We start from the raw sequence: 19,554 nt of genomic DNA on the forward strand, positions 1-19,554 counted from the left end.
CATCTGCCCACTACAGGCAGACACCTACAGTTCACATGAAATAGCAACTTTTATTTTCTCAAATAAAATAATCCTTCCATTTCTACTCGATGGGTTTGGGAGGGGTGGGGAGGAGCACGCAGGAGGGAAGGAGCTCTGCTCAGACAAGTTTGCCATCAGACCTGTCCTCACAGTTCAGAATCCACATCAGACCAAAGCCTTTTTCAATGAAAGAAAATAAAAGCTATCGGCAACTCTTGATCCCAGAAGGAAAGAGCTGTTCTCTATCAGGCACTCTGAATCATTTAATGTCAGTATTCAATGAAAAATCCCAGATTTCTGATGAAAAATACCCAGACAAGCAACAATGTTTAACAGGGCTGGGTAAAACCCACAACGTGGGATGGTACTTGCAGCGGTTACTGGAATTTAGGGGCATGACTGAGAAAGAGGCAGATCCCCAGAAACGCTCTCGGGGACTAACAGGCAGGACAAGAGAAAAAGAGGAAACTCCCAAGGGAGCTCCTCGACAAGCGATACGCCAGAAGTGAATCCTCACTGCAGCCTCTGGCTCCTCCATCGTACCCTGCTGCAGTGTGGCCAGATGAATCATTCATTAAGAAAGTTTCATTTCTCAGTGCCAGTCGGACCAGGTTGTCCTACAAACCTACTGCAGAGCTAAGGAGAGGCACAGGGCGCCAGGGTTTAACATTCATTGAGGTGGGACCATTATAAATTCAGAGGGGTTGTCTCAGACGCAGAGACTGAAGTCTCCGACGGTGAAAGCTGCAGAGACAACGTGTCCAGTAAGCAGGGGAGGGAGAACGTTGTTTCTGTTTCAGATCAAGGCTTAAATCAAGTGAACAGATACGCAGCAAAGCCTCGGGAATGTTCTCTCAGCCCTGGCTTCCCTGTGCCAAAGCACAAACCCAGAAACTTCCCACTCGTTAAGCCACTGGTGGATTAACACATGGATCCATGTGCAAATCCTACTGGGGCAGGACATTGCTGGCTGGGAGAACTGTGTCCTAGAACTGGCTTGCTTTTTTTTTCCTATTAAGAAACATTACCCAAAATGCTGCAAGATGGAAACCCATCTTTCCCCTCCCCACCTGCAAGCACAGCAGCCTCATTTTCTGCCTTTCTCCAAGAGAAGAAGCTTCACAGAAGCTTTCCTGGCTGTAGAACACATCTCCCTTTTTCTTTTTTTTATTTTTGTTTTGTTTTGTTTTGCTTTTACGTGGTCAGTTCCAATTCTAGTGACGAAAGACAAGGCCAGGCACCAGCAAAGACGGTTACTTCTTTACGATCTGAATGACATCTTCATGCTCCATCATATGGGTTAAGCCCACCCTTTGAGGGCTGTATTTTGTGCTTGTCCCCTTCAAAGCAAAAGGAGGAGAAGGTTTAGAAGACCAGTCAGAGACACCCGAGGACAGAGATTTCATTTGCTGTTACACACTTACCCACACCAAGGCATATTTGAACTGGCTGGCTAATGATCTGTGAATCCGATGGCACTGCAAGACAGACAGACAGCACGTCAGGCAGTTCAATGACACGACTTTGCGAACAACTTGCTCAATATCCAGGAACTAGAAGCAACTCGGGTCTGTCAGAAATTACACTGGTGACTTTAGGAGCCAGTTAACAGCACTTGAAAGAACACAGAGCAGACACAGAGCAATCACCAGGCCACACAAAGCCCATTTCACTGCTTCTGGGTGCTTTTTCGCTGGACTGTACTAAGGATTTTTTTTAAACTTTCATAGCAGTTAGGAAAGAAACCTGAGGCAGATGGAACGAGCAAAGGTAACAAAACAAGAAGCCCAGCTGAACACTGGCATATCCTGAGCTTTATGAAGCACAAATCTCAGCAGGCTCCAGGACGAACCTGCCTTCTACAGACAAGGAAATGTAAAAGATGCAGAGAAATTACCACGTGCTCCACAGAGGCCCCTTTCCGTAGAATGATGGCATCTGTAAAGTCTGGTCTCTCTGTGGAAAAGCAGAAGAGGGTGAAAAAGAAGCATTTGATTTCCATCAAGTGTGTTGTAACACACTGACACCATCTCCAATCTCCTTGTGCTTACAGTTCCCAAATTCCTCCCCCTGTTACACTTGCCAGCTCCCAGACAGAACAGGTGTCTGGGTACCTGAAAGCATCAAAGCAGTTCTGTAGAAAATCCAGTACCCAGAAGTCCGGTTACCCACATCAGACAGTCAACAGCTTCCTCAAAATTCACCTGCTCCAACTCCATTCCAAACACTTGACTCAGGAGAACCAAGAGCACCCAAGTCAAAACACACCTGCCCAAGTAAAACCAAACCACTCTGCAGTTTTCTGTAAAATCCCTAAAATTTTGTAGCTTAACAAGCTCATAGAAAGTTATCTAATCTCCTTGTTCACAACTGGGAGAAGCTGCAAGTGAATTCTAAAGCAAAAGGAGGATCAGAGGCGCTCCCGAGCATGGGAATTGCCAAACCTTTCAAGGCAGAGACAGAAGATCTCTTCTGGGTAGCGATGGGCTGAACAGTTGACCACAGAACGCACATAATAAGGAAGAAAGCTGCAAACTTGCAAACTTTATCTCCTTATCTCATCATGCAAAGTCTTATCAAAGTTCAGCTCTTCTAGTACAGAGAGAATAGGGGGGCTGTGGTGGAATATATGCACGGCTGAATCAGAAAGCAACTCCCAAGAGGCAAAAGCTGATTAGGGAGAGCATAATTGCAGCATTTCCAAGAAACAAGAGATCGCTGACAGCCAGGCGCCCAAGCCCCGCTGGCAGCCTGTCTGCCTTTGATGAGCAGCCACCCTTTGTGTCTTTCAAACCTTCTGTTCAGCGAATGCTCACTTACGTCCTCGCTTCTTGGTGTAGATGCAGGTAAGCGCCAGGTATTCCCAGAGCTTCTCCAGCAAGTAATCCAGGTTCAGCTTCATGCCACAGCTGCAAAACACCAGGAACATCTCCATGTTTACTGCTGCTGTGATTTAGAGATCCAGAAGAACAAAGTGAAACATCTTATTAAAGTGTGAGGGAACAAGGGGAAAAGTCTTTAATGAGATCAGCAAAGGAAAAACAAAAGGCAAAATAAATATGCCTTTCAGAAGGGCAGCTTTGAAGTAGTGAAGCCCTAGTCAGATATATCAGCACTTCTAAAGAAACAAGCTGGACTGGCTTAGTCTGGCCTGCAGACAGTGTGGAGAAGCCAAGCAGCCTCTGCAGGGGAAGGAACCCTGGAAAAAGCTGCACAGAGGCTCCGCTTCTCACCCCAGCAGATGCAGGCAGCCCTGGGAGAGCCCCTTCTTGGGAGAAGCTGGAGGAAGAGGTAAGAAATGAGCCACCACACCATTCACGCCAGGACATGGGGCAGCTCGACAGGCTCCTACCTGATTACAACACTGTGGGGTCTCCGAGCAAGACGATCCACTTCCTCCATAGATATCTGGTCAATCTTGTTATAAACCTAAGTCAAAGGGAAAAACAAGACACCCTTTAGGAAGTTGTCAGCAACACTGCGAGGAAGTTAAGACATGTAATGTAGGTATAACAAAGTAGTTCCAGTGTCTGAAACGGGAACTCAGATCCTGTCGGCCAGAGGACAAGCCAAGGCTTTTAGTAAGACTGTTAAAATTCAGAAGCCTAAATTTAAGTTTGGGCTTTTAAAAAGTTCTCCATTTGCAACACATTCTCCAGTATGTTTGATCTCACTGTAGACGCAGTTGCTATCAAACAGAGCTGTTAAGTGACCTCTGGCACAAGGGACCAGCAGTGAAAACCCCTGCGCAGAGGTGGCGGCAGCAGGGGAACCAAAGGGAGCAAACCCCACGTCACCAGGACAGGCAGCCGGAGCTGCTCCACGGCAGCAGCCACCAGAGGGCACAGGGAACACACAGACATGCAAAGCTGGTAAAAAGCTCCCTGTTGAGCTCCACTTTCCACCTCTTAAACCCCAAATCGAAACGAAGGAACCAGGAAGCCTCAGTGTTGCCTTCCGCAGAGAATGGAGATGCTCGGTGTGGCAGACGGCAGCTGTTCCCAAAATACTCACATAGAGGCACGGCATGTAGACCCTGTTGCCTACAATCACATCAATGAACTCGTCAGGGGAACAATCCTCTCTGAAAAGGACCTCGGCGTTGAAGATTTCTGAGGTGAACGTTGTCAAGGCTCAAATCTCAACACATCTACACATCAGTGTGAGCCGACGGACTCAGCTGGCTTCTGAAAGCCTGTTCTCAACCCAGCAAGCACCAAAGACATGGCAAGGCTGTCCCACAGCAGGTACCACTCGACTCACAAGCTGCTGATGGCTTAAGGGTCTCCCATCTCAGGAAAGGATACTGTATTCATGGAGTATGAGCTGCACCAGCTTCTCAGAGCACTGAGTCAACGTGACGGTTGAGTTGAAGGAGATACCTCCACCCTTCTTCGGCTGCAAGGAGGCAACAGAGCAACTCAAACAACAGTCTGCAAAATCCACAATCCCCTTTCAGTCTGTCCAATGTGGGGCAGCATACAGTGACCTTGGCTTTAATCAGGCAGTCAGACACAAGCCCAGGAAACCTCACCTTGAAGTAGATATTTGGTTTGCTTTTGTTCAGCCGGATTCCTACAGATTCCAGTTCTTTCTCCAGCAGGGCCCTGCAGGGACACTGCATGTTAGGACCATGAGACTGAGCACAGGCAGGTGACAGACCTTTCCTTTTTATTATCATATTCATACAGCTTTGCCATAAGCTTTTACTGCAACCTAAACACCACAGCTAACTCAGGGCAGAGTCTGTGGTAGAAATCTGGGTGGACATCCCCATCTGTAGACCTCTGTGAATGCTGCTCCCAGTCAGCTATTATGATTCTAAGGGAGCACGGCCTCCACCTCACACTCGACAGCTTAAATACTGATTCCCCAACAGGACACGCAGGCAGCTGGCACATTTTCTGTGCCCACCACCTCACAGCTGCACATGCCCCAAGGACACACTCACCTCTGTACTTCACCCTTTGTGGCATCCAGCATCATAATGACAACATCTGCTGTCCTGGCCACAGCGATAACCTGCCGGCCTCTGCCCTTCCCTGAGAAGAGAGGACATGGTTGTACATCAGGAAGGTGAAACAGCTATGAGCTCTGTGACAGGCAGGGACTCCTGCCCTGCACAGCAGCTTGGAAGCAAAGAAAAAGATCTCTCAGTGCCATTCTGGGCGCAGTCAGCTGCTGGGATTGTATCTGGTCCATTCACACAGTCTCATGTCCAGCACAAGCCCTAACAAATACTCTTTGCTGCTGCTCCCGCACCACAGGTAACATGAACTAGTGTGTGTAAAGCTTTCTGAGTACAGCTGCACGGGTGGAAATGACACCTCTGTCAGCACAACACACGTGTACAACTGTAGCAATGCCAGGCAGCAGAGACAGGTCACCCAGAACAGCGATGTGAACCCGGGCCGCTCTGCAGAGCAGTTACCTACACTTTCTGGTCAAAAAGGAGATAGAATTTATTAACCAGGCTGTGCTACTCCAAGAAGAGGCCATTAGGAGACTTGCCAAAGTTTCCTAAGGCAACTTCTGACATGATTTTTCTAAGCTTCATAAGGCATCTTCAGGCATGAGCAGCCAATCAGGACATATGACGAAGCAGAGGGACAAAGTCAACAGCTCTTCCCAGAATAAGGAGTCACTGGAGGACTGGCAGGAACTCAGGAAATTGGCCAAAAGAGGTTACTGTTTAGCTGTAATTCCCCCCTCTGCCTCTCCAGCATCTTTCTTTAGATTTCCTCTGTACCAGAAAACAGATGAGCAAGATAACACTCACACAAGAAGGTGAGAAGTGACTGGCTTGCTTTGGCTCCCACCTCCAGAAAAGCATCTTTCTGCTACATATAGAAACCTTACGTGGGCTCAGGGATGAGAATCGTGCCTCACATAAGATCAAGGACTCTAAAATTTGGAAAGCCAACGTGGGCATTATTGGCCCAGGAAACTTGCTAACGTTTGAGACACCCAGGTCCACTATTGAGGGCAAGTCCCTAATTTATAAGAAATCGGAGATGAGCCAACCTTGTGCTGCTCCTTCGATGATTCCAGGCAGATCCAGCAGCTGAATGTTGGCTCCTTTGTACTGAAAATGAAACAGAAGGATGGAAAGTTGAAAGCCTGGTGCAGGGATCTCAAGCTGCCTTGAAAGCCCCAAGCAGGTGCTGGAGTCGAAAGCCAGCAGAGAATGTAACGGAATTAACCTGACAGAGCAGAAGTTTGCACAAAGCCAATGGCTGTTTTGTTGAGGGAACCTCCAGAGTGTTTCCTATGAAGCTGCACTTATAGAACCATAAAATCGTTTTGGTTGAAAAGACCCTCAAGATCATCGAGTCCAACCGTTACCACACCCCTGGCACTGCCCCATGTCCCTGAGAACCTCATCTTGGCATCTGCTCAACCCCTCCAGGGATGGTGACTCCAGCACTGCCCTGGGCAGCCTGTTCCAATGCCCCACAGCCCTTTGGGGAAGAAATTGTTCCCCACATCCAACCTCAACCTCCCCTGGCGCAACTTGAGGCCGTTTCCTCTGCTCCTGGCGCTTGTTCCTGGGGAGCAGAGCCCGACCCCCCTGGCTCCAAGCTCCTTTCAGGCAGTTCAGAGATCAGAAGGTCTCCCCTCAGCTCCTGTTCTCCAGCTGAACCCCCCAGGCCCCTCAGCCGCTCCATCACACTTGTACTCCAGCCCCTCACCAGCTCCGTTGCCCTTCAACGCCACACCCTGCAGCTCACTAGGTCCTGACCTCCTCAAGCACCACACAATTGCAGTTTGACAAAGCAGAGTACAAGCACAGCGTTATCCTGAATTGATTGAAAGGGAAAACAATTTTTTAGTCTAATGAGAAAGCACTGCAACAAGCAAGTGCCACCACCTCTTACCGAGATGGATCAGAACTATCCAGCTGTGCTGCAGGTCTTACAGCTCCAGGAAATAACGGGAGACTTTCATCCATCGGATCTGCAGGGGCGTGAGCTTTCAAGCTCTCATTGCAGTGATGTCCTTGGTAACGGCTTCAGTGAAGGGCAGCTCAAGGCTGCATTTGGATGCCTTACAATATCGGTGTTCATTTTAACACTATTACAGTTATTTTCATCATTTAACTCTGCTTTCAGTTCTAACCCGAATTTCCTCATTACTCTTCCACACTTTTCAGTTTGATGCCCTTTATCACTTGCTTTACTGATGGATGCTCAGGTCACCACTAATAAAACTCCTCAAGGACAGGAGTAGTTGTATTTTTCTTTCCAAATTGATCGCAGTACAGATTGCCTCTTTTAAAGCTTCATTAAAAACAAATCTGTCAAGGTTTCCAGCCATCTGGTCAATGGTGCCAATAGCGGTTATAAAAAATCCAGCGGAGAATTGTCGGATTGCTCTGGTCAGTCGCGAGGCAGCACATGAAACCCCGATCGGGCAGTAAATGCCGAGGAGTTCTGTGCCCGGGGAAGTGCTAAATCAGCACCACAAGTCACAGAAGACCTGATCCCTCAAGGACTCAAGGCCTCCTAAAGCTTAAAGCAGAAATGAGCAGAGACCTTTGGATTTCACCATTTCCTAGTGGTGGCACAAGCGTAACTGGTGTAAACAAACACATTTACACGTCTGGGTTTCCTATCATCACTGCAACGAAAAGAGGAGAATCCTACTTACTTCTATGACGCCCGGGATACATGTCAGGGTTGTGAACTCGTAAGACGCAGCTTCGCTGGCAGTTGAGGTCATTAAACTCAAGAACGTGGACTGAAATGCAAGAAATCAGCATCACTAGGGATACCCAAAGGGAAACACCAGTAAATGTTCAATGAAACAAGTGACACCAAAGCATCCTCAGCTTTTAGAGGTCGTGTTGTGGCTGCTCCAGGCACAGGGACTGAGGCAGCGATGGGAGAGCCAGCACTTTTGCTGAACCACGGTAAATCCTGGACTCTCACCCATTGTCTCAGCAGTGCTGTGGCTGGACAAGACCGATTTCAGGCTGTTACCACAGGGCACCACATGTAGGACAAACAAGTGTCTTCCCTGGCTCTAACTTTCTGCTCTCAGCACATAATCACTCTCTGTTACCTCATGGCAAGAATGTGAAAGACAAAGAGGAGACGGAGATCTGCTTTACAGCCACTGCTGAGCAGTGGAAACACCAGACGCCACGCGGTTACCGCAGACACTCACTGACCTTACCCACGGAAGGAAAACCGATCAGCGCCACCCGGGCATCTCCAGATTTCATCACATCAAAGCCTTCTCCTTTAGCGGCTGAGGATTTGGAAGGTTCTAGCAACTGAGCTCTGTATTTTGCAAGCTTTGCCTTCAGCAGGCCGAGGTGGTACTCAGTGGCTGGAATAACACAAACGCAACAACTGGTTGACAGAAAGTTGCTGATAGTTTACTTCTAGAAATAAGAAAGTTCCTAAAAAGAAACACTGTGGATCTCAGTCAACCTCTTCACCACCACCACTCGCGAGCTGCCCCCCAGCTGTTCTGTAACCTTTCGAAATATCAGGTATTGAGAGCAAATCTTGTAGTAACCCGCACAGAGAGTTGGACTTGAGGGAAATAAACAGCCAAAAACACTCCTGAGGAAAAGGAGCAAAACCAGAGGGAGAGCAATGGCAGGAATGAGCAGGTGGAGGGAACCAGAGACCACAGGGGGAACAGCCGCTCCTGGGCAAAGGCACCTCCTCAGCCCATCACATTCAGTGCTTCAAAATGCAAGAAGTTTAATCCTCCTGCTCTTATCAAGTATAAAGACACGTTTAACTTAGAGCTCATATGTGTGAAAGTACTTTACTGGCTTATTCTTAGATTAGATATTAGGAAAAAAATTCTTCCCAGAAAGGGCTGTTGGGCATTGGAACAGGCTGCCCAGGGCAGTGCAGAGTCACCATCCCTGGAGGGGTTTAAAAGGTGTTTAGACGAGGTTCTCAGGGACATGGGTTAGTGCTAGAGTTGGGTTTTGGTTGGATTCTTTGATCCTGAGGGTCTCTTCCAACTGAAATGACTCTATGACTCTAAAGAGGGGAGGGGGTGCAGCCCCCGCACCCCCACCCGCCTCAGGACTCACCCTGTTCCCCAAACCCCCAGTCACCCCCATCCAGCCCCTCCTACTCCCCACAACCCCCCCACATCCCGCCTCCCCCCGGCCCAGCCCCTCAGCTCTTCCCCCCGGCCCCCCGCCCCTCACACCCCTGCACCCCTCACCTTTGTTTTTCTGCGTGCGGGCGATCTCCTTCTCGATCTCCGAGATCTTCTCCAGGATGCCCATGGCGGGGCCGGGCCCGGCCCGTCCGGCTGCCCAGGCCCCGCACGCCGCTCGCCGGAAGCGCCGCCGGCCCGTCCGTCCCGCTCAGGCGTCCGGGCTTGTGCAGCCGCCGCCTCGCTCCGGCCGCCTCCCGGGACTCGTACCCCGGGTTCCGCCCGCCACCTCCGCTGGACGCGGTGCGGGGGGACGCGGGGTCCCCGGGGAGCGGGGCTGAGGAGGGGGCGAGCGGGAGCTGCTCGCAGGGAACGGGCTGAGGAACCAGGCGGGTTTCACAGCAGAAACCCCTGGGCAGGACTTGACACCCCCCACCCCGCTACCCTAATTAAGGCCAGATCCTGCATTTCATAGAATCACTTTGGTTGGAAAAGACCCTCAAGATCATCGAGCCCAACCGTTCCCCCATGTCCCTGAAAAGCTCACCTCCACGAGCTCTTTCCGGGAATAAATTGTTCCCCAGATCCAACCTCAACCTCCCCTGGTGCAACTTGAGGCCGTTTCCTCTGGTCCTGGCGCTTGTTCCTGGGGAGCAGAGCCCGACCCCCCTGGCTCCAAGCTCCTTTCAGGCAGTTCAGAGATCAGAAGGTCTCCCCTCAGCTCCTGTTCTCCAGCTGAACCCCCCAGGTCCCTCAGCCGCTCCATCACACTTGTGCTCCAGCTCCTCACCAGCTCCGTTCCCTTCTCTCAACTCGCTCCAGCACCTCAAGGCCTTTCTTGGTGTGAGGGGCCCAAAACTGACCCCAGGATTTATGGCAATCAGCAGCTTATTGGATTCCTAGAGAAACCCTTGAGTGGGAGAGATGAAGCAGAGCTCACCCCCAGAACCGAGAAACGCTTTGGTTGACAAACACAGACAGACACAGACCCCTGAAATACATTTCATCTTTAATTTGGACGTTGATCACTCGGCAAAACATCCCCTCGGCCCCGGCTCCCCCTGCCCCTGTGCAGCCACCATGGTTAAAAAGAGACATCGCAACTTCTTCCAAGACCAAATCCCCCATTTCTTACCTCCGCACCCCAAATCCTGCCCTGTTCTCTCAACACACCACGACATACATAACATGGCTCCTCAGCTTATCAAATGAGTCAAAGAAAAAGAAAACCAAAACGAAGGCTTTAAAGAAAGGAAGATCTCAACACCGACAGTCCCTGCAAACCTCTCAGCTCAGGACCTGCTCTGCACCCACCACATGTGTCCCACGGGGTGGTTTTGGATTTCAGCCGAAATTGGCTTCAGGATGGTGGGAAGGTGACAGGCAGAGAGCAGGACGCTCCTTCCTCACCCTTCTCGCAACATATCACATCTCAGAGAAAAACTTCAGAGGGTAGTTCTATGTATTAAACCACCCCAAGACCCTTCCTAACCCAGCGCCCACCAACAACCACAGTGTTAATTCAACTAAACCACGTCAGAAACTCAAGTGTCTAGTCCTGGGGAGGGCAGCAAACTGGCATTGCCACTGAAATCGCACCCAGACGGCTGTGGGGGGCTGTGAACAGCTGACGGCGGGGGGCACCCGAGTCCACACAGCACCTGGGAGGTGCTTCACCCCCACGCGTGGTCACAGCAGAGCAGCACCACCGACTTTCACCTCTAAATCCAGGATGAGTCCCAGCACCAGCCGTGAGGAAGCCCCACTCCCCATCACCAAAGGGGACGAGTTTCTCCAAGACGAGAAGAATAAAATGGGAATTCAGTTTCCAAATGCTCTGCTCGCAGCTCCTCTACCCCCACACCTCTAATTGCTCTCCCACTCCTCTACAAATCACGGCCAAGACAATGGCACAGGCTTCCTCCGACACGGGGCGGGTCCTGCCAGCTCTGCCCCCGTTCTCCTGTGAGCAGGTCTCTCTCTGTTTGTGCTGGAGAAAAGGAAGGATCCGCGGCGAAGGGCACGTGTGAGGCGGGTGCTTTCCGCATCATCTCCTCAGGCCAGCCCGGCCGCGTCTCCATCACGCAAGATCCCGACTTGGAATATAGAAAATGGGCTCATTGAGACCTGAATATTCTCATTAAGGCTTCAGCTGCTGCAGTAAACCAGACAGACGTGCTGCCGAAGGGAAGAAATTGAGTTAAAAAGAAGAAAACCCGAACCACCTTGGCGCCAGACACGCGGAGGCTTCACTTTCCTCTCCCAGGCTCAAACCTGTCCTCAACATCGCAACACATGCCTGCTTGGAGGGGGTTGCTTTTAAAACAGCCAAAAAACCACAAACTAAACTCTCCCGAAAGCCCCACAGGTGGGACTGTCACATTAAATATACAACCAAGGCCAACTTTTAAAATATCTTTAAAAAAAAAAACAAACAACAAACCCACACGCGCATACACACACACACTTTGGCACACAAGCCTTAAGTTATATCACTTGAAACATTTCAAAGTCAGAGGAGAGCTACTGGGGGGGTGTTTGTTGTTTTGTTTTCTTTTCTTTTTTTTCCTTGTAAAAAGGTACGAAGCAGAGGTGGTGGTGAAGCATGAAGAGCGAGTACAAGTGCTGAGCAGTCGCAGAGCTGCCCCTGCAATGCCGCTCACCACCCGCACTCCCGTTACTTTCCCAAAGCGATTAGCTGATTACATACACAGATATAAAAACTAATGCGGACATTCCCGGTTTTCAATGTGAAAACGGTAAAATGTAATCGAGTACTTGTGCATTTGCCATAGGGTCCTTGGGAAAAGGAACCATAAAAATACTTTTAATAAAAGTTTTTTTTTTCTTTTTTCTTTTTTTTTTTTCTTTTTTTTTTTTTTCCTTCTTTTTTTACCCTTAAGTAAAGAGCAAATATACACCTATAAGCAGAGTTCAGATCCACTTTACTTGAGAGCCTGGAAGTCCATACATCAAATTAATTCCCAGTGGCGTATCCAGACATCGGAACAGTTCCCAGCTCCAAAGGGCTGGCGTTCCTGCAAGCTCTGCAGCTCTGGCTAAACCTTGTTAGCCAGTGCCAAGCAAAGACTCGTTCAAGCCTCATCCATCTCAGCCAACACCCCCTCAAACAGCCCCTGCAGCCGAGCAGCGCTCCGCCACGCAGAGCCTCACACACGGGAGCATCAGAGCTGGTAATATGGGCAACAAACCTGAATCCTGGCGATTTCAACCCATTATCAGACTGTAACAAGGAAAATATAAGAGCTGAGCTTATATTTTCTTATTACTCAGAGGATAAACCACTGATTCCCAGCTACTGAGAAACAGCTTCCAGAGGAGAGCTGGGCAGAATTTCAGTGATAGAGAAACTAGCTGTGCAATAAGAAAGTGCATTTAAAGGTAGCTCAAAACCAGATTAAAGATCAAATCGCCACTCGACAGGAGTGGCTCCAGCAGCCACGCTCCTTGGGCTGGGTGGGTTAACGTTCAGGCTCTCTCTCTCTCTCACGAGTCCGAGGGGCAGGAGAGAAGCGTGCATTCCCATGCTGTGACGGGGACACAGTTCTCCTGGCAGGCCATGCTCTCCTGCCCACTTTGCGTCCGTGCAGTATCAGTTCTGGACAGGTTGTCACCGGAATTCGTAGATAGGAGCGCTGTGCTCAGGAACGTGAGTTAAATTCAATGACTGATACCTGCGAGAGATGGAAAAGGGAGACAAGAGGGTTATGCAGAGCAGGAGACATCCCAGTGGTTGGCTCTTCTCTTCCCTCTTGGGGTCGTGGGGGTGTCCAGCACCCAACACCCGCTTACCCACGGTGCCAAAACCCTGGGAGGACTCAGCATCGTTCTCATTCCCATTCTTTGAGCCACCAGCAGCCAGGCTGCATTCGGGTGGGCTGCCTGTGGTTTTTGGACAGCTTTTGAAGTTCAAAAACTTTCATGTTCAAACAGCGTTTGCTACAAGTGCAAATTACGCTCAGGTCTTTCAAAGCTCAGCTCAAGGGGGTTTGTCTGAAAGCTTCCCAAGTACCTTCCCCCCCACGCAGAGTTTCCAGCCACCCTACAGATTCACTTGCCGCACGTGACAAATATCTGACACCATCAGAGAGAAAAGATCTCTCCACAGCTACTTGTCACATGGCTTTAACGAGAAACCAACCAATTAACTTTGACTGTTCCCTGTGTCTTACAGCAACACCCCAAGGACCTTGGACTACAAAGTACAGGCCTAACGAGATTTCTGCGTGAAGGGAGCAACAGCCAACCTGTTACACACGAGAAAGTACTCAGCTCCTTCTCAAAGGCCCCTCTGACATCCTCTGATGGACAAACTCAAAGCTGGAATCACTGGGCAAAGTGCCAACTGAGGGAGCACACGAGGCCAGGCTGCCTTAACGCACCTGTCCTTAGGGGAGGGCAGGAGACCCAGCTTCTGGAGGGATGTTTTTAGTGAACCACAGCCCGTGTCTGCCACGCAACATACCTCAGAGATGTACCTCTTGCCACAACATGTCTCCAGACCTCTTATCTCCCCTGTGCCACATTGCCAGCCCAATTATCCCCAGCTGTGCAAAAAGAGCAGCGCTTTACACCCCACAAACAGGCTGCACCAGCCTGCTCTGGCCACATATACCCTCCCTTCTGCCCCGCAGTCCAGCCTGAACATCCCTCCCAGCCCAGAGAAGCATGCCCTGGACACTCTGAAGGCTGGGGACAAGCAGAAGAGGAGTCACCACTTCATTTGAGGAGCCACACGTCAGCCCACAGCAGGAAAGGAGCTTCCTTACCATTCTGAACTCCTATGGTAGTAATAGCCCTCTATAGATGCTGCTGACTTCTGGAAGCAGATGTAATAGAAACCAGCAAAGGAAGCACCACTGATGTCTTTGATAGTGTGATCTGGGACTAGGAACTGTTCCTGCACACAAAACACAGACTATATTTTAAAGTGCTGGTCAAACACTACCCTCCCATCCCAATCTGCACCCCTAAACCAAATACTATCCCCCATTAACAGGAAGGCATTCCCAGCTGAGCGCTCCCTGCGCTTGCAGCAGCCCAGACCAGAGACCTGTGTGTTCTTTCACCACCTGTCACCGTAGGAATCTCACAGGGAAACAGACGACTGAGAACAGAACCAGTTTTAAAGAGTGCAGGAGACCAGTTTTAGTTCAGCACCTGCCCCCTGCAAACCAGAAGCCAATTGTAGGAATCAGAGCTGCCTGATGACGAAAAGACAGCCCCAGGGAGACCTTATTGCAGCTTTTCAATGGGCTTATAAGGAAGATAGAGGGACCTTTAACACGGCCTGTAGCAACAGGACAATGGGTAATGGTTTTAAACTAAGAGAGGGGAGCTTTAGATTAAATATAAGGAAGAAATTATTTGCTGTGAGGGTGGTGAGACACTGGAACAGGCTGTCCAGAGAAGCTGCAGATGCCCCATTCCCTGGATGGGTTTGAGTGAGGCTGGACAGGGCTTTAAGCAACAAGACATTCCTGCCCACGGCATGGGAGGGGGATTAACCAGATGATCTGTAAAGGTCTCTTCCAACCCAGACCTTTCTGTGATTCTATGATTTCCTCCCATCACAGCTGCACAGAGAGGGAGGAATCAATCCAGGTGAAGAGCAGAGGTGCAGACTGGCCAGTCTGCATCACACACAGGCACCGCACAGGGACCAAATACACCAATTCTCTCATCCTCAGGAGCATCATCAAGCAAGATTTTCCTGTTGTGTTTTCAGCCGTGACTGCAACCCTTAAGGACACAATTAGCTGGCTAGACAGGAGTCACACTGGAATTTGCAAGTGTGGTGGGTTACGAGGTTGGAAGGGTCAGACCTTTCATTAAACCAGCATAGTTGGAAGAGATTTCAGACACCACAAGCCTCCATCAGTCGCCTGTAAGCAGCTCATCAGAGAAGCAGACATAGGGAGTTTACCTTCCATCTCATGAAGACATAGTCCCCATTTTTCAGATCCTCATAATCAAAATCATCAGAGTTAAATGTTTTTGCATACTGGTAAAAAGCTTGGAACTTCCCCTGAAACAAAAAAGAAAAGAAGAAAAAAAAATCAGGATGCTTATTTCAGGAGTAAAGCTCAGTAGTGCCAGCTGCTATTTAGGAGGGAAGAACTGCTACGGAACAGGGAATCCTCACCCAAGGGGCTGCTAAATGCACACCCCAAGACAAACACAGGGGAACACAGAGGATTGCCAGACACCCAGGACCACATCCAGCCCGGCTGGAGAAGCTCCTACACTTCCAGAAGATGATATTCTGACAGAAACATAATAAACATCAAAGTCTGGTAAACAGCAGCGAAGGTCGAGGCGGGGAAGCAATGAGCTGGCTGCTGTGGCCCCGACCCAGCACGCAGTGACAGAGACACCCTGCCCTGAGCACAGGGCTGGGGCGGCTGGGACATGGGTACCAACCGACCTGTCCATGCCAAAGGGGCTCCTCTCCCCTTCTCCACCCCATTTTGTGATAAGTCTTCAAAAAAAAGGAGTGTGTTCTCCTAGGGGTGCAAGAGACAGGGATTGTTCCAGCTCCTTTCCAACCCCAGAGCTGGTAAGTGGAAAACAAGACACCTCCACCCTTCTGCTGGGTCAGAGCCAACAGCCTGCTGAAGGAACCTTGAGTTCCAGAGATCCCAACATGGGTTAGGAGGGAGACACTCAAAACTAAGAACTGTCCAGGCCCTTCTGACAGCTCTTGCACGGACACCCTCTGCACCTCATCTCCGAACCAGGTGCTCAGCCAGGGCTGCATCAGACCTACATCTGTCCCCCCGATTTAGTTACCCAGTGTTTACGATCCACATCTTCGTCAGCATCCCATTTGCGCGTTAAGAAAGGGTGCTTTTTACTGATTATTTCCCCTTCAAAGAAAGTGGTGAGGGTTGGGTATTCCTAGGAGAGAAGAGAGGCAAAGGGGAGGTCAGAAGATGCGTCACCTAGAGACAGGAACTCAAAACACAGAGAGAGAAGCACGTGCCCAGTGAAAAGCAGCATTTTGCAGGAAGAGCTCTGGATAATCTAAGGTGCTCCTGTCCCTCCAAGCAGCACGCTCTGCCCCACACCTCTCCAAATCTGACTTGTACACACATGCAGCCTCCACCTTCTTATCCTGGACTCTCTCTCTGCCTCTCTCTTCACTTCAAGAAACCAGAAGGAGCAGTGTCAGAGCTGGACTGCAGGGAAACTCCCAGCTGGACCATCCCAAGTACCGTTTACAGCCAGTGCCACTGCCCAGCGGACACCCAGCAGCTGCTGCAAAGCCCAAGGGCTGGATGAAGCCACCTCAGCGGGGTGAAGGTGCTTCTCCTTGGCTGTGCAGTGGCACCGAATGAGGAGAACACAAGCAGGGAACAGCGGGCTCAGTTGGGGCGAGTGAGATCCTCAAAGGAAGGAAATGGCCTCAGGTTGCGCCAGGTTTTTTTAGGTTGGATATTATTAAACTATTTAGTGGTCAAATTTAATATATGCTCAATCTCTCCACTTCCTATTTCTGGTGGCAGCTTCTCCTATCCCACCAGGGGGAAAAAAAAAAACAACCTTTCCACAGCACCTTTTCTTGTTGTTCTGCAGTTAACACTCACCTCTGTAAGGCCTTTAATCTTCAAGTATCCACAGAGATAGGAGTTTTCCATATCCACATGCTAGAAAAGAGTGCAAAGTCCAACCATAAGCATATACACAAAGGGACTCAGTTGACCCAAAGCAGTTTCTAACCCCTCTGAGGCCAATTTCAGCTTCAACTGCTACAGACTGCCCAGTTCATTGCCCAACACTCACACTACAGCCCTTCCTCATGGCTGGGAACCACTCGGGAAGAACAATCACAGGTGCCCAGCTCACCTGTGACAGTCCCCATATCCCAGGCCTGACGACACCCCCCTCGTTTCCAGCTCCATCGCACCGAGGCAGCACCCCCTGCCCAGAGATCTCTCATGGGAAGCAACTCCCCCGATCCACCCAGAAGAAAGCAGACTCAGTTTTTCCACGTGAGAACACCACTGGTAGAATCGCCCACATCCCCAGCGCCCACATTGCCCAGTTAACTGCTTCCAGTGAACTGACATTCAGGTGAGAAAAAGCATCTATTTACTGGAAATAATCCAGGCTGGAGGAAGAAATTGTGGCCCTGAGCTTCACTACCAGCTTATTTAACAGGCCTGACCCACATCTCTCTAACATGCTGTCCGTACTCTCTGCCCAGGACCTGTCATGGCACATGTCAAAGCCTCCTCAGAAACCACACAACATCTTGTGCATCTCAAAGAGGCCTCTCCTCAGTCTACTGCTTTTGTGCAACCCTTTTTTTGAGTTACGGGGCTGTATCTCGCTGCACAGAAGCTGACAGGGGGCCGTGCCTATTCCAAGCACCTTTAAAATAAGGGGATTTTCCAAGCTTTCCCCCCTGCCACCATCTCCAGATCAGTTTTCAAAGGGAGAAGCGAGTTATTTGGGGAAGCGCAAACATAATCTGTGAGAAGATGGATCTTCCCCACTTGTGATCAAAGGAAAGCGCCATTTCTCTGCACTCAGCAGCCACCTCTCCTCAGCTGACACGCGCAAAACAGCAGCATTTTTAGCACAAAGCCCCTGCGAGAAGGCAGCGTGCAGTGAAGCTCATCAGCCATGGGATGTCCCCAGCACAACAAACAGTTCCAGGTACACTCGTGCTGCTGACAAGGGGAGGACCGTACATGAAAACGGATGGCCTGGTTCAAACACTACCCTCTGTGCTGACCCTGGGGCTCCGACACTGCTCCACAACGCCAGGACACGCGTTAGGTTCCATCACCGCGGTCACTACGCGCTCAATCACGGTCCCCAAGACCCCGTGGGAACAAAGCTGTGACTCGCAGGGTGCTCAGCGCGTATCAGACGTCTAGCTTGCCCACATACTAGTGACTCCACACCTTCCCAGCTCTGCCCAAAGCCATCGTGCCAATGCTTACGACTAAAAATAAAGCATGCAGGGTGACAATGACTGCAGGGAGGAACGGGAAAGCCACACGAGCCAGCATCCCCATTCCTTGGCACAGCTGGGCACTACAGCTGTCTAGCTGCATTCCTGCCACAGATGACCACCAAAATTTGCCCCAGGCTCCCTGCTCAGCCTGGGGAGCCTCTGACACCCCAGGGATGGGGAACGCTGGGTCCCAGGTCCAGCCAGGAGACTGGGACCTGGATCCCTGCTGAACTCTAGCTAGGTCTGAAACACAGGCTGTCCCATGGCAAGGACTTCCCAGGACAACATCCACTCTAAGCTGGGCTCTCAGCCTTCTGCTGTGTGGCACAGAGGCACACGGAGAGCCTGAAGGGAATGGGGAAAGAATCCTGGGTTATGAACCTTGCTAAGAATGAGGCAAAGATGTGGGGTGAAAGGACTGAGGGCAGTGGGGTCTCCTCAGGGTTTGAGGGGAAGGGAGCAAGGAGGCGGCCCTGAGGGGAAAAGATCAGGGTCTTCTCCACTAATCCTGAAAGGAAAGGGAGGACAAAGGGGGACAGAGATCGCTCCAGAGCCTGAGGACTCACAGCCACTCCAAGGCTTGATGGCACCAGGGGAATCACAGGGAGGCACCATCAGGTGAGGGGAGCAGAGTGGGATGGACCATGGGCCTTTCCAGCCCCCCCAAGGCCCCTGGTCCCACCTCGGTGGGGCTGAGGGGAACAGGGACGCTGGGACTAATGGAACTGAGAGACCCCTCCTTAGTCACAGACCGCGCTGGGGTCGAGGGACGGAAACTGACGACACAGCAACATCTGCTTCTGAGGGAACCGGGGGAAGGCAGACACCGGCCCGGGGCGGGCAGCAACCGGGGTCTGAGGAGAACTTGAGAGGAGGACGGCGGCAGCCGGGAGAGCGGGAGGAAAGTCGCCCGGGCCTGAGGGGGCCGGGAGGGCCCGGGAGCGGCGGCCGCGGCCTGAGGGGACCGGGGAGGCGGGACCGGCGGCCGCGGCCTGAGGAGCGCGGAGCCGCGCCGGGCCCGGGGGGAGGCGGCACCGGCGGGCCCCTCACCTGCATGACGACCTCCACCTCGTAGGCGTTGCCTTTGCTGCGCTGCTGCCCGCGGAACTTGGCGCCGCTGTAGAGCAGCGAGGTGGCCACGCCGGGCTGCGCCGTGTTGATGGGGGGCGGCGGCACCAGGCTGCTGGCGGCCGCTCCGGAGGGCGCCGAGGAGGCCGAACCCGCCGCCCCGCCCGCGCGGCACCGCTCGCTCCGCACCGGCATTTCGGGAGGGTCCCCGGGCGCCAGCGTGGCCGGGGCCGAGCGCGGCCGGGGGCGCCGCCCGCTCCGCTCCCGCACGGCGAGGCCGCCGCCTGGCTCAGGGCCTCCCGGCAGCGCCTCCGCGCGCTCCCATTGGCCCTCGCGGGCGCTGC

The 19,554-nt window shown here is 51.4% G+C and overlaps 2 protein-coding genes across 3 annotated transcripts; both read right to left on the reverse strand.

Annotated features, from left to right (window-relative positions):
- Window positions 1-30: 30 nt before the first annotated feature.
- Window positions 31-9,378, reverse strand: DRG2 (developmentally regulated GTP binding protein 2). Of its 2 annotated transcripts, none has more exons than XM_065031311.1 (13): window positions 9,220-9,378; window positions 8,195-8,355; window positions 7,672-7,761; window positions 6,046-6,106; window positions 4,973-5,063; window positions 4,556-4,628; window positions 4,329-4,419; window positions 4,036-4,133; window positions 3,374-3,450; window positions 2,842-2,930; window positions 1,919-1,977; window positions 1,446-1,499; window positions 31-1,361 (listed from the first exon to the last, which is right to left on the reverse strand). In XM_065031311.1, the coding sequence occupies exons 1-13, from the start codon at window positions 9,281-9,283 to the stop codon at window positions 1,275-1,277; spliced, it is 1,095 nt and encodes a 364-aa protein (XP_064887383.1). In that variant the 5' UTR covers window positions 9,284-9,378; the 3' UTR covers window positions 31-1,274. The 2 variants fall into 2 exon arrangements, with proteins under 2 accessions (XP_064887383.1, XP_064887382.1); XM_065031310.1 differs by having other exon boundaries at window positions 2,842-2,967.
- A 767-nt stretch (window positions 9,379-10,145) lies between these two features.
- GID4 (GID complex subunit 4 homolog) lies at window positions 10,146-19,531 on the reverse strand. The gene is made up of 6 exons (XM_065031315.1): window positions 19,193-19,531; window positions 16,764-16,823; window positions 15,967-16,074; window positions 15,101-15,202; window positions 13,944-14,074; window positions 10,146-12,848 (listed from the first exon to the last, which is right to left on the reverse strand). The coding sequence occupies exons 1-6, from the start codon at window positions 19,403-19,405 to the stop codon at window positions 12,785-12,787; spliced, it is 678 nt and encodes a 225-aa protein (XP_064887387.1). The 5' UTR covers window positions 19,406-19,531; the 3' UTR covers window positions 10,146-12,784.
- Window positions 19,532-19,554: the final 23 nt, after the last annotated feature.

This window comes from Columba livia, chromosome 15 (genome assembly GCF_036013475.1).
Source record: "Columba livia isolate bColLiv1 breed racing homer chromosome 15, bColLiv1.pat.W.v2, whole genome shotgun sequence".
Lineage (NCBI taxonomy): Eukaryota > Metazoa > Chordata > Aves > Columbiformes > Columbidae > Columba > Columba livia.